General features: G+C 36.7%; 1 protein-coding gene across 14 annotated transcripts in view; it reads left to right on the forward strand.

Moving 5' to 3' along the window:
- ANKS1B (ankyrin repeat and sterile alpha motif domain containing 1B) overlaps positions 1-24,392 on the forward strand; it is a 437,905-nt gene that overhangs the window by 206,799 nt on the left and 206,714 nt on the right. For all 14 annotated transcript variants that reach the window (XR_004409587.2, XM_033010256.2, XM_033010249.2 and 11 more), the window contains 2 exons: positions 9,043-9,626; positions 11,526-11,598. Coding sequence is in view for 13 of the 14 variants with exons in the window: in XM_033010256.2 (XP_032866147.1) it covers positions 9,043-9,626; positions 11,526-11,598 (657 nt within the window). In the remaining variant the exon portion in view is untranslated. The remainder of the gene's footprint in view (positions 1-9,042; positions 9,627-11,525; positions 11,599-24,392) is intronic.

Genomic DNA, 24,392 nt, shown 5'->3' on the forward strand with positions numbered 1-24,392 from the left:
CATGGTACTTCCATCAGTACTCCTTGTCTGCTACTATACAACTTCTAAGAAACAATTCAAGTGCCTAAACAGAGATGTCTAGACCAATTTGGAGACTCCAGATACCCCTTCTGCCCTCTTTCTACTTTTCCAGAAAGATCCAGGTTTCCAATAAGTTGTGTTTCACATCTGTCAACCCTTGCAGTCACCTTGGATACCCTACTGTGTCTAAAATGGCCATATATGTCTGTATTCAGTCACCCGAATCTCTTACTTTCCTTTCACAAAATCTGCTTTAAGCATCCTGTGTGTGACATTACTTTTTAAAGTATCTACAGTTATTTGTGAAAAGTAAACATCGTTCAGAGATTGTCAGTCTGCCTAGAAAATTAATACATGTAGCTAAATTCTTTTGCACATAATCGTTTAGATTGATTTTTTTTTTAAGATCATTTATGCTTTGTAAATACTTTTTAAAAGAACTTATATGGTTATCCTTTCACATTTGCAACCCCCAAATAAATCATTAGGGGAAAAAGAATATACAGAATCTATTTTTTATTCCTTTATTTTCCCCACACAGTATTTATATATATAAAAAAAAAAGATTTAGTGAGTTGCAAGCTTGCTAAAAGACCATTATTTTTAGTGACTAGTTTTGAAACAGTTACATGTAAGTAATTATATAAAATTTCAGTAAATGTTCCATATAGAGTTGAAAAACTTTGCAGTTCTGGATGTAATCTTCCATGACTGCATGTATGTACATCTAGAACTGGACTGCAATTCTACTGCCAGAGGTATTTGCTAGACCTTTTGAATATTTATACATTTTCTGTCCTTACAGCTTTGTTTCTACTATGTAACAAGAAATTTTGCAAAAAATTAAATGAGGCAATGTGGGATGGGGGCATCTTTATTTTACATTATTTCTTATGAAAGCAGCAATTCTATTCTTGCTGGCTTTGAAACATAAGATGAAACAGAACATAGATGAGCTTGTGTGTGGAATGAAGTGAGGAGAGGCAAACTACTTTGTATCACATCTTAAGTATCTTAAAAATACTGCTCAGATCAGAAATATATTCTTTACTAAGGCTAGGAAAGACAGAAATGTATGATCTGTGCAAATGCCAGAACATACATTTTGTATACTTTCTGCTTTTGTCTCATGCTTGGGGAAACAAAATTGTTAATTAGGCAAATCCTTGCTTCCAAATACAAGTGTTGAAAATGTTGAGCAGCATCTCCTTTTAGAAACAGCATTCTAAAAATCATCCATTATTTTTCCAGTCTCTTTGCCTTGACAGTTAGCAAGTTTTGTTCCCAGTTGGTGGAGGACTTTGTCATTCCTTCTTTGCGTTTGATGTGTGAAGTATCAGAAGTGGAACAATTAGCAAGGTTTCATTAGAGTTTTCAACAAAAGGATATGGTTTCAAGATCTCATCTGTCACATTCATATTTCTTTGCACTGATTTTCATTATTAAGTGTCACCAATTTTTCTTCTATTACTCTTCCCTGCTGTACTACATTGTCAATTTAACGTGTACTTTTTGAGCACAGCCACAGCCCACTCAACTTCTAGCTTTCTCCTTCAAGAAGAGATTACCACAGAATTTCTCAATGCAATTATGTGTGATCTTTCTGCAAAATTACATTTTGCATCAATTTCCATTCATTCCTCAGAATTTCTTGTGAAAGATTGCTTGGGTGTTACAAAGAAATACAGTTGTGGTTTTTTTTTTTTTCTTTTTGATGCACGGTAGAGTTGAAATATTCTAGTAGAATTTTAGCTTGAACACAGTTGTTAAATTAGTCCAGTGTTTCACCTGGGGGATGCTGAACATTATTTTATCTGCCTGAAATTTTAGCCAATAAACATGTTAACATGAAATTTTAGCCCATAAACATTAAAAAAAGAATCCTTCAGAAAACACAGTTTTCTGAAGGATTCTTTTTTTAATGAGCATGTATAAGGTAGATTTTTATGCTTTAAAATGTGATGGTTCATGAGAGGCTGTCTGTCATTAAGACGTCTAGGAGCCATGCCTTATATAGTCACATAGAAAGAAATTCTCATGGAAACGGCATTATGGAGGTGGCTGCTGCAGCTCTTTATTTTTGTCTAGGTTGAATTTTGCAGATAAAGATTAACCCTTTATGTGATCTATGTAAAAATTTCACTTATGTCCCCCTCAGATACAGAATACGTGAGTATCAAAACAAATATCTGAAAACGTACAGGAGAGTCAGTACATCTCTAAGAGTTAAAATTAACTCTATCTGCACCAGATTACACTGATATTGATGAAATTTTAGACAAGAACTATATTTAGATATTGTAATGTGGTTAGAATTAGCAGTAATTGCCAACTAATATCCTTTCCCACTGAAAGCTTTTTTCTTCATTAGAGGCTGGCAAGCACTGTTCAGAAAACTCCATATGGAACTATACTTCCCCCTGAAATCTTTCTCATCTTTTGCAGTTCCTGATAGTCATTGTGAAACAGATGAGTAAAATGTGTAAAATGAAACTACCAAGAAGGTAGTGATAGTGAGGCAGTAAAATCCTGAAGTACACAGTCCAGTGGAGACTGTGATGGTAAGGAGTGGAATTGGCAGTTATGAAGCTAGTAAGAGCAAACACGTCATCTACAGAGATTTTACTGTGATTTCTAAGAGCTTTGAGAAGCTGCTAATGTTGGAACCTGGGCACAGAGCCTGGAGACTGTCGACACCAACCTTGCAAACCACCTTCTGGTGGTTCCTTTAGATTTAAGAGGAAGCAGAAGGAGAAACAGCAATCTGGCTGGACACTGTTGCTCCTTTTCCGTGTTGTTGGTGGTGACAGTAGAAGCCCACATTCTTCATTAGTTGCTTAGTAATAGTGTTGTTATACTCCCACACAGGTCCATAGTACCTTGCTATAATAGACAGAAAACATTGCACTGCCTCATCAAAGATATGGGCAGCCAACATACTACCATCAAAGAGCTGGAGCTTGGTCAGAACACCATTTTGTTTGCTGTGTGAAATAATGCCTTCCTGAATATTGATACTTCATTTTTTTAAATACTATAAGTTTTCTGTCTTACACCTTTTTTTTCTGATCATCCCATTTTATGATATCGCTTTGGCAATACAACCAATATCATCACTACAGAAGCTATTCCAGTGTGTCTAAAGCAATCTTTATCATGAAAATAAGATGACTTTGCTTGCCATCCTTCGATGAGAGGCTATTCTCCCAATGTTATTCAGCTGTGACTGTTAGTTTTACCAATTAACTGAGTGTGTGGAAAAGAGAGTTAAGAATACATTTTTGGGCAGATATTACACATGTGCAGAGTGTGCTGCTAAAAACATCTTTCTGGATCAAATGAATACAGAACTTGAACAGATTGATAGTGCAGGTGCCACAATACAGTTGTTACCATAGTTATAGAACAAATTTTTAGTGGATTTTCATTTTACAGTAGAAACTTGTGCCATGGCAACAGCGATGCCTGTTGAAGATGTAAATCTGTCATTATAATTTATCTATTACAGCTCTTTTCATTACTATTATTAACAACTGTTATTCTCCTGAATGTACTTTAGTTTTGAACATGGAATCTCTTGAGATACAAATGTGAATAAGCTGATTTCCAACTTTACATGAATGCAAAAGTCACCATATTTAGTATGCTCATTTTCTTAATGTGCTCTGTAGTCTTGGAGTCAGATTCAGAAAATAGATATGCGAGTTTGATGAAGCATCTGTAAATTATAACTCAAATACAGAAAGTGAGAAATGGTATTCCACAGAGTTCTATATATGTACCACAAGCAACTGTGCTGGGCTGCACCAGTGTGTAAATAAATAGCTGACTGAATTGCAATCTGCTGCCTAAATGCCAGTTTGGTTGTATATAAACTGGTGATAATAGCAATGTGTATACGTGGTTTTGAGATTATGGCAGAACTGAGTTTATTTGTAGTTCCAAATGTAAATGTTTTCCATGCAACACAAATATGGCAGTATCACAGTGGTTTTCAGAAGTAATCCACTCAGATGGGTAAGCTGTATGTGCACTTGTAATAACAATAAAGATCTGTAGAATTGACATCTGTTTATGTTTTGGTATTTAGGATACTATTTTCAAGTAAAAAGATAAGGTGGTAGGAAAAGCAGTAGCAGTAGTGAGGAAGCAAGATCTCTTTTTGTTGTTTTTTTTTAAGATAACAAAAATAAATCTTCAAAAAAAAAAAATCATAAGCAGAAGACTTCTTTTCACCATTGGGATTCAATCCAAGACCTTGCACTTCACCTATTCTCTCTCCCTGGTATCCCCACTGTCTTTCTTAAAGTCCATTCTCAGAAGACTTACTCAAAGCCCATGAGAAAGCAAAACTGGTACCATTAACTTACTGTACACTGAGTATAGACCTATGTGATGTAATTGTATATCATATAGTTTCTTAGTGCCAGTTAAGTTGTTTGAAACAGATAAAAACAAAGCATCTAATTAAAAGGTTTAAAAGCATATGATAAAGTTAGGGATAGAACACAATAGGAAGGGAGAGTCTGAATTTTTCAGATATATCAGTTGTTTTAAGATTAATTCTAACCACACAGGACACTGATCATCAGTATAGACAACTTAATGAAAGGATTTTTTTCAATGCACAGCAGTATTTAAAAGAACAATAATCATTTTGGTATGTTTAAAACCAGACAGGAAATAATATATATCACATTTTGTGCATCACTAAGCATCAGAATAAACAGTGATTTCAGTATCAGTGGTCTTAAAATTTATGGTAGAAATATGCAACAATAAAAAGCCACCAATCTCAGATATAGGTAGTTATTAAAAACTAAGGAAGGATTTATTCTGTAAGTAAAATTGCCTATTTTATTAAGGATACAGAAGTATAATATTATCTTGTTTAGAATTTTTCATACTTCAAGTTCTCGAGACTGAGATTTTCAACATTCAAATGAGCAATGAATATACTTGCAGTTTTAGATATGGTGCCGTTTTAAGAGGTTTTTAAATATCTCATGCTTCAGGTCTTAGGTCAACAAATACTGGCTTGGAACAAGAAAGAAAAGCGTACTCTGGCAAATTATTTTATGACTATCGCACAGATTATTTTTTTATTTCTATGATTTCTTTAGAGCAACACAGTGAGTGGTAGCTTATTATACTCTTTAGAGCAGTGGTATAGTCCATCCCTGTACTATTATTATTCTCTGAACATGAAAATATTAAGCATTAATTACATCAGGAAGCTAAAATAATAATACAGATCTGTATTAAAAGAGTATTAGGTTTAACAGTTATCAATTTAAAAGTTAAAGGATTCAGAATTATAACTGGATCATTAAAGTGTTGGTTGGAAGGGATGTCTGTAAGTCATCTAGCCCATCCTCCTGTTTGGAGCAGAACTGTCATCATCAGGTCAGACATGACTTTTCCTACCTAAGTCTTGAAAACCTCTGAGGATGGAAATGCCACCGCTCTGGATAACCTGTTCTAGGGCTGCAGTGCAGCATGCAATGGTGCTTGCTTCTTAACCTTTATCATGACAGCATGCCTTTTTTTTCCTGACAATCCACCCTTTTCATTGTCCAGTATAAATCTAGTTTGCATTGCTCAAATTATGGGGTAAAGAAGGCATAGCTATGAGATCTTTGCTTCATTTGTCATATAATTAAGGAAACTCTTAGATAAAGCAAAAGGTGCCAAAGAAAATAACTGACAGCTGAGGCAGCTGAACACTGCACAGGCATTACTCCATCTCTGCCAGAGTTTTTGTTATGCTGATCATGACAGACCAAACTTTACCCAAGTAATCATTAACAGCATTCCTTGGTTTTCTGAATGCTGAATTTGAGACATTAGGGATCTGATTTATAGAACTACAGAAGTCAATAGCAACTGTGCTTTGAAAATATTTTGTGTTATACAATGTTAAGTACTCTGAACTAAGTAAATCTTAAAGAATTTCAAGTTGGATGCCCCAAATTTGTGGACATCTTCAGCATTACCTCCTTTTGCCTTATCTGCCATTTATCAAATTAAGATGCTATCATGTTACTGCCTCACCCTGTAAAAGTACATGAGTTCATATTTGTGAACCCCTTAGATAATGAGCATCATAAAAAATCTGAGGAGCTGCTGAATAACTTGATATTCAAAGAAGAATTTGAATGCTGTGCAGTAAATAGGTAATAGAACCACTCTTTTTGAAAAAGGAGAATATAAAATTTTGAAGAGCTTCCCTTTCACTAAGCAAACTTAATTCTGAACACGAAATGCAACAGGAAGACTTTTTTTGAAAAATAGTAGGTGATCATATAAAAGGTGAAATACAGTGCTGTTAACACATAAGAAGACTAAAGGTTTCACAGGCAACCTTAATTTTCATCTTTCCTAGCTTCCTTAAAGTGTTATAAAGTGGATATTTTAAATATGAAAGTTATACCTATAGTAGAATGTATATACTTGTATATGCACAATACAATAACTGTACTGAAAGATCAAGTTGAAAAGGTTCATACTTAGAGTCTTTGGATACATTGCAATCTGCTGCCACTTGAACTAACAAAATAAGCAAGAGTAGTGTTTTGATATGCTGTCACTGCACTGCTGCTAGAATGTAAGACACACAAACACACACTTCCTAGTGCTCACAAGATATATTTACTGACCACAGAGGAATGAGAATTCTCAGAAACAACTTCTTTTGTTTACTGTAGTAAACTGAACAGGTATTGGTGCTTAGCAATCTGTACTGTTAAACTGCTGTGTGGGTTTTGGCAAGGTTTGGCCAATACTGAATAGTACTGACCCAGACAGGACCCAGACATAGCACAAGCTTTAGCTGAGGCCAGAGACCATTCCCAGGAATTGTTTGGATGGGCCACCACTGTCTTGAGAAGGAGGAGAGTTTAGTTTCAAGGACATGAGGCTAGTAATTCCTTCAGATCCTAATAATTGTTGGCCAGTTTCATTTAGTAGTATAGATGTAGCAAAGATATTAGTGAAGATAATGTAGATATTAGTGAAATTCTTTTAATCCAGGTGTCTGTAAACTTTTCGTTTACATTATTTATTCTTCTTTCTTACTTTGTCCTGATAAAAACATTTCTCTCTTAAATGTGTTCAGCAGACAGCTGTAAGACATATCTCTGGAACAATGGAATAGGATTCAGGTCATGATCAAGGCATCTAAATGTAGGTATCTGAATGCAAACTGGATGCCATTTCCCATTATAGTCATTGGCAGTCTAGTCAATACAGTTAGCAGAGTACAGGGAATGATTCAGCTGACCAGCCACAACATACAGTGAGTGGCATCACTCTCTAGGATGCACTGACTTTGTCAACCTCATCTCTGACTATGGTAGGAGTTTACATACTTCTTACCCATGTCAATATGTAAAATGAGACATCCTAATCTGGACTGGAATCACAGCTACTGAGTTTTTCATGTAAGGGAAAACCACCAAAGTCAATCATTATTTGCATCATTTATTTTTCATGTTAAGTTCACCTTGAAATTTGCAGACATACAATTAATTACGCAACTTTCAGAAATCAAAGAAAGTGAGAATGTCCCATGTCATTTTTTTCCCCTGCTTTTTTCCCCCAAATCAAGTTTTCTGGCATTATTGATTCCTGAAGCTCTGTCACATCCCACATTCAACCTTTTGCCATAACACCACACATCTTTACATCTTTTTATTTGTAAGGTGTCTTAAGTGTATATTCTAGTCTGTTGTTTCCCAAAGAATAAATGTAGATTTTCTGAGGTTGCACTCCTAATCTTGATTAGAATTTTATCACAATATTTTAAGAAATAAGAAAAACACTTAAATTTAAATTTTTAAGCTTCTGACTAGTAAAAGAGCCAATGGTGTTTTGATGTACACACCAATGTGTTTCTTCTATCGTTCATACAATCAAATACTACCTCCTTTTGGAAATGATGTTTTATGGGTTTTTTTAACCAGCAGATATTTTAGCAAATAAGAGGAAACTGCTGTATTTCTTTACAAATTACGATGATGCTGTTTGATTCCTTCTGGTAGGTAGTGCTGTGCATAAAGTCCTACAGTTAGAGTCTACATATGAACATACAACTTCAAGCAAGAATGAGATGAATGTATTTATTTTTAATGAAGTAGTTATAGAGATGCAAATGTTGGTTGGGAGCACAATTATTCTGAGTAGAATGTGCTAACTTAATGCCATGTGGATAGAGCAATGTTATCCACACCACCACTTTAAATGAGACAGCATGGGTAGAAAAAGGTCTCTTTTTTTTTTTTTTCTCCTAGTCCTTACAGCAACAGGCATAAAAAGAGCTATAAATTTTTAATAACACACTATGAACTGTGCCAAAAAGTGCATTTTTCCGTACTTCCTTTTAGTGTGTGTGTATTAAATTGCATATAAAACTTGTTTAAAAAATATTCGATTTCCTTTTTTTTTTTTTTTGTTTTAGTGGTTACTGTTACTCTGAATCTATTCTCAGAAATTTCCAGAAATAAAACCAACACTCAGTTCTATGCTTTGGAGACTGTCAGTAAAAAGGCATCATAGTGTAAATTCACTATTATTATAATAACTATAAAAAGAAAAATTGCTAACAATACTCCTGACAATACTGGTTCTTCATGTGTTTTACTACCTACAAACTAACTAGCTAATTCATCACACTGTGTAATTTGTACACATTTCAACTCAATAGCAAATTAAAAGAAACACCATCAAGTTGATGAAATAGCAATGACCTGGTTTGTTTTATAAATTTGGGTTTTTCTGGAATTTATGTGTAGCACTGAGTATTTTTGGCTGGTTTTCAACAAGTCAGGACAAAACAGTCAAGTTTAAGGAGAGAACTGTTTTTTAAGGGCTAATAAATCAGTTCATGGCATAAGTATCTTTTGTTTCTGTACATAAGAAAGAACCAAGCAGCATACAAAAATAATTTTGTGGAGAGTAAGGGTTTTGTCATTTGTGGTGCTTTATCACCCTGTTTTTTTACAAGGTACTCTCTCATTTCAGAGCATCTTTGCCAGGGAGAAACATCCACTGAAAGTGAGCTTCCTGCAGGACACCCCGCTGAGCAGTTTGCAGGCTTACTTCATGGATCATCACCTGCTTGTGACCCACCTGATAATCCACTCCAGCTCTACAGCAAAGCAAACCAGTGCAGTGGTCCACTAGAGAAAAGTGTTTTGAGCAAGAGCACAGCGCAGCAGATACAGCTACGGAAAGAAAGCAACACTGATCCTCCTGTTAAGAAAAAAAAGCCACCAGTTGTAAACAGAACCATATTTCATACTAAAACTAAACCAGTAGAAAATCACACACTGGTTGGCACGTCAGCAAGGATAAGTGAACAATGGGTTATTACCACTGGGGGATTTGTGGAGCGAGCATGCACACTTGGCAGAATACGATCTTTACCAAAGACTTTGCTTGAAATGCATATGAGCAAAAACGTTTCGAAATCTGATTCTAATCTTATCACCCATCCACCAAATGACAAAAAAGCAAGAAGCAACTGGAGTGAACCCACACCAAACCAACAGTGCTCCAAAGGGAATTCGGAGAGAACACCTTCGTTCACATCAGAATGGGAAGAAGTAAGTTTTGTTCATTTTTAAGTACAAGCAAATATATGGTATTGTGAAAATATTTTTATTGTTTTCAGCTTCAGAGATTAAATAAAAAGTGAATCTTCCACACTGCAAATCCTCGGAGAGTATGCCATAGTGTAATGCATGGTAGTTTGACAGCTGGCAGAAAATGAGATGCATTCCTGTTCAAAATGCTGCTCACTTAATGAAGTCTATTGTTTCCATAGTGAATGAAGTTAACCAGAAGTAATTCTGCAATTTGTTGTGGCATTGAAATTATTTTCAACTAAAGCCTTCACCACTGACACAAATAAAAATGGTAAAATTCTTTGTAGCTATGTCCATTATTTACTTATTTGCTAATTATTTCCCACCATGGCAATGCATGCCTGCAATAGACAAGAGAAAATGGCGGGAATAGAGAGACTAAGATTTTGAGGTTGATAGGCATTCTACAAACCCTCCCTATATAACGTATCCTCTAACTGGTAGGTAGCCTGTGTACAGAATGGTTGGCACATACCTGACTCCTGTGTGAAGTGGGAATACACTTATAACTACAATAAATTCAGGACTATTAAAAGAAATGTCCGCACTGAGTTTGTAGTGCACATGCTTGCTCATAAAAGAGACTTTATTTTACATTTAGAACTAGATTTTAAATAATTTTTAGGCACCTTGGTTTTAATATTTTTTTTTCTTCTGTGCTAAACTTCAAGAATGTAAGTAACTCTTCATTGATGCAAAAGTTTCCATCTTACTGAGGTAAATTAGAAGTGGGAAGTACTTAGATCTTTACTGCTACTACAGAGAAACAAGCATTTCTCTTTAAAATGACTGCTATGGGGAAATGTATATATCTCCAGAGTGCTATTTTATTTCAGAAAGAGCCCAGAGCTTGTTTGTGTGATCAGTTATTTTTCTATAAAAAGGTTCCCAGCTCATCTAAATGTCTGATTTGCTAGGGCATCTGAAGGTAGTTTTTGTTGTAAAGGAGATACTTTCTCATTGGAAAGGTACTTAGGATCAGGTTTTGATCCTAATAACTTGTATACATTGTAATAAGATCCTGATTCAAGTCAGGTCCAAGTTTGCCTTTTTAGGGGGACATCAAGGTTTGATTGTTCTTAAGAGTAAGAAAAATGTAGTTTATTAAAAAAAAAAAAAAAAGTTATTAGTTCTAAATAATTTCCAGATTTTCTCCTGTCACCAGTGACTAATACATAGTTTTTAAAAAGGAGTCAGTTTTCCTAATAGTCCTAATATTAAGCTGCGTAAAACATGGTTTTTTGTGTCTGTCGCCTTAGACAACACCAGTCTTTTGATTCACTTTTTGTTTTGTCCTGTTCTTACAGATAATAAAATAGGTATAATAGTTTTGATGTAGTAAGTTCAGTGTAATTTAGAAATGTGCAAATGAGTTTGGGGATCCATGTAGTGCTGTTTCACAAACAATGTAATTCTGCGGTATGCAGGGACACAGCTGTGTTTCATATCTATTCAGTGGCTTTGGGGCAGATAGAAAAAAGGCAGCTAGGAAATTCTCTGGAAATCTTAACTGAACAATTGCTTTAGTACTTTATAACAGACAAAACAATATTCTTATGCACTAATATTACTGCTTAAATAGACCTCTGCTGGTTATATGTAGGTGACCAGAGTCATCGGTATGAAAGGAACTGTACAGCAGACAAAGAAATACCAATCATGCTTTAGCTTTTGCTAGCGTACAAATGTTGCAAAATAAAAATCAAAGTGAAGTTAATTGTCTAACTTTGATTTTTGCATTTTGCAATATTGTTTTTTTCCTAATGAGAGTAATAATGTTGTAAATTTATGCATGAAAAACTAAAATATAACAGAAATGGGGCCTGTCAATTGTTTTTACTGTTCTCTCTTTTGTAGATTGATAAAATCATGAGTTCAATAGATGCTGGAATTAATACTGGACTGGGAGAGATGAATGATCACATTACAAGTAAGAAAAACAACTAACTTGTTTAATTTTGACTTAACTGTCTATAGGGAAACTGTGGCTAAGATACTGCTAAGTAACCCACTGTGTTGAAATCATTTGTAGGTATTTGAATAACCATAAGCAGAATCAATGTTGTTTACTGTTAGAGATGCATTAGGTCCAGTATCCTGGAGCTGTTACTTTAAATAGCATATTGGAATCATTAATGTTGTTCTGAAATCTTACCAGAAAAAATATTCATTAATGTCTTCGTACTGAACCTTTCTACTACGGGGATATTTTCCAATCTTTTTCAGCTGACTTTTTGTTTGGAATGGTGGGATCCTGAGTATATCCAATAGCTGCTGACACTTTTCAAAGCTTTGTATAAATCTAATAGCTGCTTCGAGCAAATATTTGGCACAGGGCTGAAAATGTTGCTGACAGCCAGTGACTGGTGTTAGCAATGATGGGAAAATTTGCAAACCTCCCCTACCACAGTGAATTCTAAGAACTCTAAGTCATGACTAGACTGTTGGTATGTCAGAATAAACCTGTGCAACTGTGCTGATAATAATTTTGAAAGTATTTTACTATGTCTTCTTCCTAACACATGGAAGGAAAACTGAGTTGTATGTCTGAATAATTTGGTCTTGAGGCAAAGCTATGTTAACTCACCTGTACTGGCACATCCCTGCTAGCAATTGCATGCAATTACTTGGGTTTATGTATTGGGTAGGAGACTGTGTACCTTATCGCTTAAAATTTAGAAAAAAAAGAGTATTTTAACAACCGTCCATTTCATGGAGCATTATATCTGTACAGGACAAAACTGTGTCTTATCCATTAAGTAGAGATGACACAGCTATTTTAACAGTAGCTGGACAGTGAGAAGGGAATCTAGGAAAAAGAGAAAATAACTGATTTGAATACAAACATAATTGCAGATAAAACAAGCAGATTCAGATTTTTTTTTTTCTGAAAGAGTAAGGAGCAATATCATGAAAACCACTAGATAAGTTTCCCTGGCAGACTATTTTTTCTTTCTGAAACTTGCAGTGCTGGAAGGGAGAATTATTCATGGAGAAACTCTAGGTTAGGAGATCGTTAATAATTTCTGAAGATATTATGAGTAATTCAGGATTTGCTACTTATTGTTTTTATCATGGTAGTTGTACTGGGTCTGGCTGAGATAGAGTTAGTTTTCCCCAGAGCAGTCCTCGTAATGCTGTGCTTTGTATTGGTAGATAGAAAAGTGTTGCTACTACTGAGCACTGCTCCCAGGGCATCAAGGCCGTCTCTCCAACATTCCCACCTCACCAGTAGACTGGGGGTGGGCAAGATTTTGGGATCCAGTGGAGGACCCCACAGTGGAGCAGGTGGATGCCCAAAGGAGGCTGTGACCCCTGGAAAACCCATGCTGGAACAGGCTCCTGGCAGGATCTTTGGACCCGTTGAGAGAGGAGCCCACGCTGGAGCAGGTTTGCTGGCAGGACTTGTGACCCTGCGGGGAACCCACACTGGAGCAGTTTGTGAAGTACTGTAGCCTGTGGGAAGGACTCAGGTTGGAGAAGTTTGTGGAGGGACACCATGCTGGAGCAGGGGAAGAGTGTGAGGAGTCCTCCCCCTGAGGAGGAAGGAGCAGCAGAGACAATATGTGATGAACTGACCACAATGCTCATTCCCCATTCCCCTGCGCTGCTGGAGGGGAGGAGGTAGAGAAATCAGGAATAAAGTTGAGACCAGGAAGAAGGGAGAGGTGAGGGGAAGGTGTTTTAAGATTTTATTTATTTATTTATTTCTCATTATCCTACTCTGATTTGATTGTTAATAAATTAAACTCATTTCCCCAAGTTGAGTCTGTTTTGCCCATAACTGTAATTAGTGAATGATCTCTCCTTGTCCTTATCTCGACCCATGAACCTTTCATTCTATTTTCTCTCCCCTGTCCAGTTAAGGAGGGCAGTGATAGAGTAGCTTTGGTGGGCACCTGGCATCCAGCCAGGGTCAAACTACCAGAGTAGTACACAGGCACCAAATGCAAAATCAAGTGTCCATTAAGAAGTGGCACAGTGAGTAAGAGCTATGAAAAGGAGACAAAAGCAACAGTATGCATATGCTAATTTACATAACTTCGTGATCTGTAAGTACTATTCTGTCCCTTCCTATGACTGACCACTGCTTTTCTTTTTCTACTTTCTTAAGATCAGAAAATATCTCACAACTCTTGTCGTCAGCCATTTTGTGGTTTTTACTGCATGCATTATTTTTCTTGGCATTCAAATGTGGCATTTGGATCTTCAGCTCTTTCAGTTGGCAGGAGACCTACTCTTTGCTTCTTCTTTTTCCAGAGGGGACTCTGAGTCCCAACTTTTTTTCTATTCAGTGTTCAGCTTCCGGCAAACTAACATTTTTCTCTTCTCTGTCAACTCCTTAATGGTCTTTAGCTAGTTTAGAACAATAATCTGATTTTGGTCTTAATGAAGAGATCAAGCTCTCTACTATTAATCAAAATGCAACTAGTTTTCTTTAAATTTAATCAATTTTGCTGTACATTCAGACTGCAATAAAGACATTTCATTCTGCTATAGATTTGCCTATATTCAGCTTCATGTGTATGTTTTCTACTTTTCATTCCTTTATGACTTTTCCAGGTTCAGTCAAACACAGTTTAGGCAGAAAAGCAAAGGGAACTATTATAATATCAAATGCATTAAATGCATTATATCAAACAAGTTGTACTTCAAGTACATTATATTTTTATTAACAAATCAATAGGGTTATTTAGCAGAAAATAAGGAGTCTTTATTTCTCACTGATAGCCAACTGGAGTAACCAATCAAGTGGAGCCTTATTACAGTGATATTTAACAACGGATTTTATTTTATTAAAGATTTTAGCTTGTGTTAGTTACTACTTGTTCACTACCTCAAGGCACTACAATGGTTTATTTTACTGATAGTACAACCTAAGAGATTTTTTGATAGGTCTTTGGTCCGAATGAAGGGGTTGCTCTGAAGTTTTCTGCAGCAAATCACCTTTTTTTGTGTGTTGCTCTTCTATTTAAGCTCCTATAGTTCATTGGCAAGAAGCATCTCAAGTGCCTCAGTAGTCCCTGTCTAATTGTGTACAGATGCTAGCATTGTCTGGATCCCTATGTGTTTTACTTAAGATTTTATCTGCTCATGTGGTGTAGTACTGAGGATCTAAATTCCATCTCAGAACTTCTCATTCACCTTCTCTCTTCTCCTTCCTCACTCTGTGCTAAGCATAACACAGCCAAATGTCAAGATCTGACCTATGTTTAGGAATAAAAATTAAGTAGTGTAGTATCAGGTAATATAATTTTAAAATACTTAATCAGTTTATATATGAATGTATAAGTTTTGTAAGTTTTACTTGAATGTAAAAAGTATGCATAAAAATATGTATAAAAAGTTTATCCAGTAGAGATTGAAATTAATGTATTTAATGTTCACAGTGTACCAGTCAAAAAGATTTCTTTCAGTGTTAAATTGAAAGCATCTAAATTATTGGGTACTGTATTCAGGAACCTTCATTTTTCTTGTCTAATAACTTTTTAGCACACGGTAAAATTTCTGATAATACTGAAGAGCAAATGTAGCTTGATATAGAATCCTTCATTTCAGTATTTACTTAGTCCTGTACTTTATATTATACTTCAGTGTTTTAATGAACTGTTAGTAAAAACAAAAATATATTAAATTCAAGCACAAATATTCTTAATCTACCAGCCATGAAGAGCTTTTAGTACTACATAGTACCTCGTACCCAGTGAAAAATATGGAATATGTCATACACTGATAATTCAGTAGATATATTTAAAATTAGACAATGATGACATCTTGTGATGAAATCCTTGAATGGGTTTACAGGAACTTTGGCTTATATTTTCTTACTAGTGAAATCCGGGAAGACTTCTTTTAGATCTCCAGGGGAATCTCTTAAGAAGAAATTAGAGGAGGAATGAAAGGAGAGAATCAAAACTGGCTGAGTATGGTCATGAGGACTTCATCCACAGCATACATTCAGAACCAAAAAAATTAAAACAGAGCTTTCAGTTTGGTAGAAGTACAGGTATTGTAGGAGTAAACTTGAAACTACAGAGAGGAAGATGGCTGCCGATGTCCTCTGAGGACATGTAGCATTCAACATCTGAATAGCTTAGCACTGAAATCAAAAGCAGGACTGCTGACCAGGGAGCAAGTAGGACCTAATCTCAATGGTAAAAGACAAAAAACACAGTAGCCTGAGGAGTACAGAGCTTCTATTACCAAGAGGAAATAAAAGATGGTGCTGGCTAGTGACCTCCTACTCAAGGTGATGTGGAAACTTCTGCACCACCTGGCACTTACAGTATGGCTGGTGTGTTTCTTCACAAGTGTCCAAATTTGCCAAGTTGTAAAAGATTCTATTGACTGCTAGCATACAATAAAGAATATTGATGATACTGCAAAGAATGATTCTAAGCAAATCAAAAGTGCTTAGAAGGATCTGTGACAATAGATAAAAAGGTTGAAAATTCAAGAGATATTATTGTCTCTCCTCTCACATCCAAGTCAGGCATCAGTCAGATATACCCTAAATATAACTACATGCCTTCTATTCTGAGAGAAGAGAACTTTAAATTAAGAACTATGTGGCAAGGACAAAAAAAATCTTCATCTTAATGCAAACCGGACATAGGTCTAACCCCTGAGAAAGATAGGATTATTTAAAACAGGAATAAAGTGATTAGACAGAGAGTCATGGGTCAGTTTTCCAGGTATCTTAGCTGTTTGTATGCTAAAGGTAGAAGAAAGAGGAACAGAGAAGAATTAACAGAGGAATTGATGAATAGACAAGGGTTAACTGAAGATTATGACAAAATTGGCATTGTAGACAATTTATCATATATATTACACTAATAGTTCAGTCATGTAGAGGATATAACTTCTTCAGTAAGGGAAGAAAAGAGGAAATGTTGGCTTGTATTTCAATAATAATAATGGTTGCTTTGAGATCTCAAAAATAGGATTAGTTAGAGCTGTTAAGTATCTGTTGGTATCCAGGAAAGAAGAAAGGAACGCAGTTGTTCTTGGTATGTACCCAAAGTCACTGGACTTGATAGTAATGGGAGATTTTAGTTACCACAGCACTTGTTGGGAAATAAGCTACATTGACAGACTGCCTAAGGGGGGGAAAAAAAAAAAAAAAGTCTCAGGAAGGTAGATGTCAATAAATTCAGAGAATTTATTTTAAAAGATCTCTAGGGTGCAAGAGAAATCTGTGGGTTCTTCAACAGAATACTACTAAAGACCATAGTACAAGTTTCACCAACGTGAAGAAAAGAAAGTGTAAAAGACCAGCTTGGCTAAATTGTCATCTTTCACCTCAGACACAATGAGGAAAATTTCATTATTTACTAAGCATGGTAGAATTACACATGCATGTAAAGACAAGTCAGAAGTGCCAAAGCACTCAATGAGATGCAACTATCAAGAGACATGAAGATTTAACATAAAATATTAGTACATTAATAGGGAGAAGAAGAACAAAGACATCTTTGGCGCCTGAGAGTGGTACTGCAGGGAAGGAAAACCTGCTCATAGCAGGTGCAGAGAAGGCAAAAAATGTACAGTGACTTTGTGTGGGGCTTCAGTGTTGCAGTTTCTTTTGGTAGCGGGGGAAGTGGCTACAGCAGTGGCCCCTGTGAGAAGCTTCTCGAAATCTCCCCCGGCTCCAAGTCGGATCCACCTCTGGCCAGGTGGCCAATCAACTGTGCCTCTGCAAAAAATATGTTTAAGAAGGGGAACCTGAGAGGCGGTTGGGACTTGTGAGGGGACTTGTGAGGAGGAGTTGCAAGAAGGAGGAACACCAAGGTCAGCAGAAGGAAGGAGAAGGACGTGGGGGAGGTGCGGTGGAGCAGGGACCCCTGTATCCCGTGGTGAGATGGCAGGACCGCCAACCCTGCCACTAATGGAGGTCCACAGTGGAGTAGAAGCCAGCCTGAAGCCTGTGGAGGAGTCCACATCAGGACAGGCACCTGCACTTAAAGGAGGCCGGGACCCTGAGGGGAGAAGCGGCCCCTGCTGTTGTGGTTCGGCGCTGGGGGACTGTAACACGCGGGGTGACCCACGCTGGAGCAGCTCAGGAACGGCTGCGGCCCGTGGGGAGGACTCACGCCAGAGAAGGTTTGTGGAGAACTGTCTGCAGTGGGCGGGGAGCCACATGGAGCAGGGGAAGGATGTGCGGCATTCGCTCCACTTCCTGAGAAGGAAGAAGCGGCGAGCTGGCTGTGACCCCCATCCCCTGCCCCCTGCGCCACTGGGGGAGGAGGGAGAGGGCCGAGGAGCAGAGCTGAACTGGGGAAGAAGGGAGGTTTGGGGGAGGTGTTCTGGGATGTGGTGGTGCCTCTCCCTGTCCCACCTTGTCTGTTAAGTGTTGTCTTCTTAGCACTTGAATTAAAGTGATGGGGTTTTTTCTTCCCCTAATGAGCGCATCTTCTGCCTGTAACCATAATGGGTGAGTGACTCCTCTCAGTCCTTGGATTCCTTGAGCCATTCCTGCTCCATATTCTCCCCCTGCCCCCATCCCCGTAATAGGGGAGGGAATGAGTGAACGGCTGCACGGTGCTCAGTTCCCCTCTGGGTTTAAACCATGACAGACTTTTTACCACACATGTTCACTGAAAAGGTCATCAGTGAGCATATGACATGCACAGCTAATCCGAGAGATAGAACCCCAATTGTAGATAAGGAAGGAACAAATTATAGGGGTTAGTTGTCTTAAAATTTATTGAATGAACTCCATTTTGTGTTACATAACTGTCTGGAAAACATAGATCTGTTAGTGGGTTTCTGTAAGAATTCTTGGAGGATGGATGAGATACCAACAGACAACATGCATTTGGCAAGAGAAAACCTATTAAAGCTATCTAGTTCCTTGCTAGGAGTGGATATCAGATTTTGTAGGTAAGGAAAGAGCAGTAGATGCCCAATATTTGGACTTCAGTTAAGGTTTTGACGTTGTCTTATGTGTTTTTCTTGTAAGCAAATTAAGGAAACATGGGCCTGATGAAAATAATGGTATGTCAGACAGACGAATCTTATTCTTAATGTCTGAGTTCATACTTCTGCCGTGTAGACTGCATTGAGTACATCTGCGCCACTAATACTGAGTTAGATAAGCAGGCACTTCTTCAGTATTGTTCATGATATCTAAATGTCTGAAGCATGGCAAATGGCGCTGAAATTGTCTATAAAGAGAGCCTAGAGGAACTCCTCAAATGTAGCTGTCTGAAACTAGCTGAAATGAATCTCCGCCTCTTCTCCCCAGGACAAAATTATATAGGCAATATAGTGAAGCGTACAAATCGATTATTAGGAAGATTATAATCTCCCTTACATTCAGCAGCATCTTAAAGACTTCTGGGTATTTGCCAGAATTTAAAAAAAAAGTAATAACAGTTAGGATATAGCTGACCTTGGCTTGAGTCAGTTGAATGGATTAGGTCAGTGTTTTAAGGCACTTTGAGTCTTTTTTGTAATGATAGTCACAGAGACTACAGTGATAACATGATTTAGATGGAACCTGTCTACAAGGTAAAATAAAAAGAAGAAACACTTCAGTTCCATATTTTCTTTGCCTAATTAATTTTTTCTACGATAAAAAAGTCTTTCAAGGCACATATATCAGTATGTCTGTGTTAGTTGGAGCCCAGTAGCTGTTCAAAGGTGTGTGATTCAGAGTTTGCTTACATTTTCAAGTCACTTGAAAGGGAATAATCAAGAAATAATCTACTTGGGAGAATTTTTTTTTTTTTAACATGGGTAATCAATACCATATCATCATCATGATTAGAGAAGGAATTATTTCAAGTCAGAGCAATTAGAATAATAAGGAAAATAATTGTTGAAGGTCATTCCATAGCAAAATAATCTAAAATATGTTTAGGATTGTGCTGAGCTTTTGAGAGAACCACTTCTGTCAAATATGTTCTAGCACACGAAGGGTGATTTACAGTTTTGTAATTCCTCTAATCATGAATCCTTTTTTGGATGCTATCCAGAAATGCACTATCCAGTTGCTGTGTACATACAAGTGCACTGTAGTTGGGATTTCTTTGGTCAGCTGAGCATGTACTTATCCTGGAGTGCCCTCCTTGTTCTACCTAGAGGCATAGAGGGTATAGTTTACTGAATTATCTTCAGTTTCTTGATCTGCAGTTTTGGCTTGGAATGTAATATACTGGCAAGTCTTTTTCTTACAGCTGAAATAAGCACATTTCTTATTACATTTAACAAGTTTGGTTTTTACAAAGTTTGTTTCTTGCCCATTTGTGAGAACAATGCCTTTCACTAGGCTTGGAGATAATCCCATCATCACATTCAGCAGCGATGTCTAAATATCAGTATCAAGGCTCCAAACGTTGCTCACTGAAGCTGAGTGAGTGCCTTTCAAAGATGAATTCTGCTTGTTAGTGGAAAAGGTATATTCAAGAGAATTATACCATATTAAATAAAATCACTTTCAAAGGAGCTAGCAAACCTTCTAAAATAATTACTTTAACAGTATGTATTATTGTGTCTACTTCAGAGACACCCATGAGTTGGCTCTTCTAGAGCTACTTTGAAACCAGAAGGACTCTGGAACACTGACAGCTATGCCTGAGTTGACTCCACATGAGCCATATCTCATGTGAAAGTAGTAGAGCTGCAGTGGGTTTTGGTGTATTCAGAATAAACCCTACAACTACAGTTTCCGTCAAGTTTTTCCACAAGCAAGACTTTATTGCTTCTGGATGCACCCATTACATATGCATATTTCTACGTCACATAGTACGTATTTAATGCCAGGGATTGACAGTAGGTCACTGAGCACTGTATTAGAGTACATTTTGTAGTGTACTTTCTCTGATCTTTCATAGCAGGGTGGGAGTTGTAAGCAGTCATCACGCAAAAGTTATTTTCTGTGTTTATTTTGCCTTCTCTACTGATATGACCGAAGCTATTGTTATCAATGACTACTACTTCACAGTGTGGGAAATATTGCAAGAAATTTTACTCTTCAGATTTGTGATGGACGTGATTTTGAGCACAACGGTTGGAAAAGGAAAACAGACATGACCTCAGCAGACTAGGGAAAGATGGAATCAGGTGGGGCAACAGACAGAAAAGCTAAATGAGAGGAGTTAGAGTTCATGTTGTGCTCTGTACAGCTGGAACATGTAATGTAAATTACATAGACCTTTGACTGCCAGAAGCTACATCCTCAGTTTCCTCTTATTTCTCCATCTGCTCCACTGCCACTACTCAAACATGAAGCCTTCATCTTCCCTAGTGTGGTTCTACCTATAAAAGCTAAAATTTCACTCAGAAGAAGTCAAACTTTCTTTTAGCAAACGAAGCCTTGTTAGGCTGGCCCTTTTCTGCTTGCTGCCATATGGTTGCTGTTTTGGCAAAGTGGCCTTCCTCCAAAGCTGTTAATATCCTCCCTCCTCCAAGGGCAGAAAACAGATAAAATATAAGTACTTAATTAAGGCAGAATTTTAATTAGATATGTGTAGGCATGTTGGCATAAGGAAGTTTTCAAAGTGGTAAGTTATATACTTGAAAGTATATACTTTAATTGTAATTTAGTGTCTCTTTTGCAGCAGTTACTTCCCCTTTTTAAATCTCCATGTAGTTAAACTGAGCACTTTGATAAAGTGGATTCAATTCATAGATTTTAATAAAATGAGCACCGTCTCACAAAGTGGAAGACCTCTTAAGCTTACAGTTTCAAACCCACAAGTCTAATTTCGCAGTAGCCAACCACATCAAGGAGGCTGTAAAATAAGGATAACATCAATTGCCTCCCAACTCCCACCTTCCTATTGAATCTGATACACTGTGCAAAAATACCAAAATATCTGTAGCATCATAAAGAGGAAAAAAAAAGAAAAGGCAGAGGGAACCTGATTCTGTAGCTGATAGAAGAGGGACATGATGAGAGGAGACAGCTCCAGCAGCTGGTCTCTGCTCCCAGTGCTGTTTGATGCCTCTTCAATAGGAAATTCATATGCAGTTTGAAATTTTTAAACTGCAAGTCTGTGAACTCTTTACCATCAATTACAGGACTGCACTGTAGGGAACAGAGACACACATTTGGATTTGTTTCTGCACTTCCTTGTGTCTTACTAAAACCTGCAAAGTGAAAATGGAATTTTAACTTGCAATGGCAGAACTGCTGGGGGAAATTCATGCAGCTAAAGTCATTATGAAATGTTATGGAAAGCAAAGGTGACTCCTGTTTCAAGCAAAACTGTTTACAGTCACTCACATTCTGTGTTCTCTTATGAATGTCACTCACTCTCACACTCAATACCCAAAACCACCAAGGTGTGCATGTGTGTGTATGTGTCCAAGCTGCCTGTCCATGGTCACCTGTGTGTGACATGGAAGGCTGACTTGCATTCTCATTGCATCTCTTGGACTTCTTTTGATTAGCAATAGCAAACTGGGTTTTGGATAGATCTTTAGGAGTCAACAGTTGCTATGATATGATCCTTTTGATCAAAATTTTTGTTTGCTTCAGTAATGCTCATTGGTTTTGTTTCCTTATCTTGGATATTTTAGGTCTAGAGTCTGTCTTCCTTTTGGAATAACAGGAAGATGAATGTCACATGCAATGTGTTGTAATGTTGTTACTGTCCTCCTATGTAGTGTAGGGTCTTCTGCTGATAAATCATCTGTGCTGTTGTTATATCAGAGCACACTCCTTGTCTTGACAGAAATTCATTCCTCAGTGTTTTACCACTGTCAGCTGTGTCCTTGGTTATCAATACAGACCACACCTTTAACCCTTCATAGCACTGTTTCTTCTGCTGCTTTCACATGTGCATATCTATTCATGCATTATTCATATCAGTCTTTGTATTTCTTTTACAAATATCTGCATTTTTGATTATTTGAGTGGTAATTTAGTTGTATGTAATCAACTGTATTAAAAAATAGTGAAGAACAGAAGCCATGTAGCTGTAAAAGATGTAGAAGAAATATTTTGAGCATGCATTTAGTGAAAACATGATAGTCATAATGCACTGCATGCCACTGAACTTATGCAAAGATCATATAAATTCTACAGAAGAAATCATGAATAATTGAATTAGTGTTTTGTTGACTTCTACATTGTAAAAGACTAAACAAGAGATAAAGTTGCATCTGTTTTAATGATCCAGTAAATCCCAAAACAAATCTTACAGAAGACTGGGCAAGCTGCAGGATAATTTTAGAGCTTTAAGCTATGTTTTACAATAAATGCAATGGGAGTTGGATGCAAAAAGCTGCACACATTTATTTTATTTTCTGTTATTCATGTATTCCCATTATATTGGCAATTTTACCCCATAGTGTCATAAGTGTAATATTCAGGTATATGCTTTTCATACATCAATTAATCAGAGCTGGTTTTGAAACAGCCTACTACAAATGAAGACACAGGCTAAACTGAAAATACAATAAAAATGTAAATCATCAGACCATATTTACCCATGTAATCTCTAGCTCTCATGCATTTTCTTTTTACACTTCCACTCTCTCTATAAGTGTCTATCAACGTATACCTTTTATCTTTGTCCATGCTTTTGTGTTCAGTGTCAGGCTTCTTTTTACAAGACTGTTTGCAAAGCAATTCAATCATTGTATTCACAGACTTGAATAAATGATTTGTAGCATATGTCTTCTAGAAGGAATAGACAAGATTGACAGCAAACAGAGAAACTTAAGAAAATGGAACTATATCGTAAATATTGACATTCATCAGTGAGTAAAAGTATAGCCTAATTCTTGTCAATTTTATTTGTAGTCTACTTGTGACCATCAGATCTTGTCATGCTAAATTTAGATACTCTGCAATAGGACTGCCTGAGCAAAGGAAACTTCTGCAGACTCTTAATTGGAGGATTAACATGTAATTTTGACTGAGTTCATATACTGAGATTTTTCAGAGGTATTTTCCCACATCACATGTAAATTTGTATTGAAATAGCATAAGATATTCAGAACCCATTCCAGTACTGATATTTTCTCCCTTGGAAAAAGTTTAAACCTTGGCAGTCTGGTCAGTTGTACTGTTATTTCTGAGTAACCAAACTGTTCTTATTGTATCTTTTTTCTCACAGAACTAATACAGAAGATGTATTCTTCCTTGGAGAGCATATAATAAAATGTTTGTCAGACCTAAAAATACTTTTTTTTTTTTTAATTACATTGTAGAAAGACTTCATCTCAGAAAGAGGAGTAATACTGAATCCCTACCACCTCTTCTTTCATTTTGTTATTAACCTAATATCTGATCCTTACATTCTGCCATTAAATATTTTTATAAAAGAAGTCTATATGACCACAGATGAGAACAATTTATGTGAAGTTTGAATATACTACTCAAATCTATGAAAATTCAAATAGTGTAGGTATCATGGTTCTTAGGGCCTTGTTTCGGTATTTTAAAAATATACTTACATTAAATAATTTCTATTTAGGTGTGAGAGATATTGACTTACAAAGAAGACGTGCATGTTAATAAGTACATATAGCATGAGTCAGCCCTATACCATATTCATATACACCCATAATATCTGTTTTGAGACAGAGTACAGAATGGTATGAATACACAGAATGCAAAACTCAGATAACCAGATTTTCATTGACTTCCAAGGGCATGAAGCCCAGAAATAATGATAACTAATGGTAAAATTAAAAGTGAAATAGTATGATTTTTAAGCATGTTTGGGGACAATGCTAAGAAGAATTGTGTACATTACTGTACAGAAA

Source organism: Tyto alba, unplaced genomic scaffold, assembly GCF_018691265.1.
Source record: "Tyto alba isolate M040663 unplaced genomic scaffold, T.alba_DEE_v4.0 Super-Scaffold_2, whole genome shotgun sequence".
Classification (NCBI taxonomy): domain Eukaryota; kingdom Metazoa; phylum Chordata; class Aves; order Strigiformes; family Tytonidae; genus Tyto; species Tyto alba.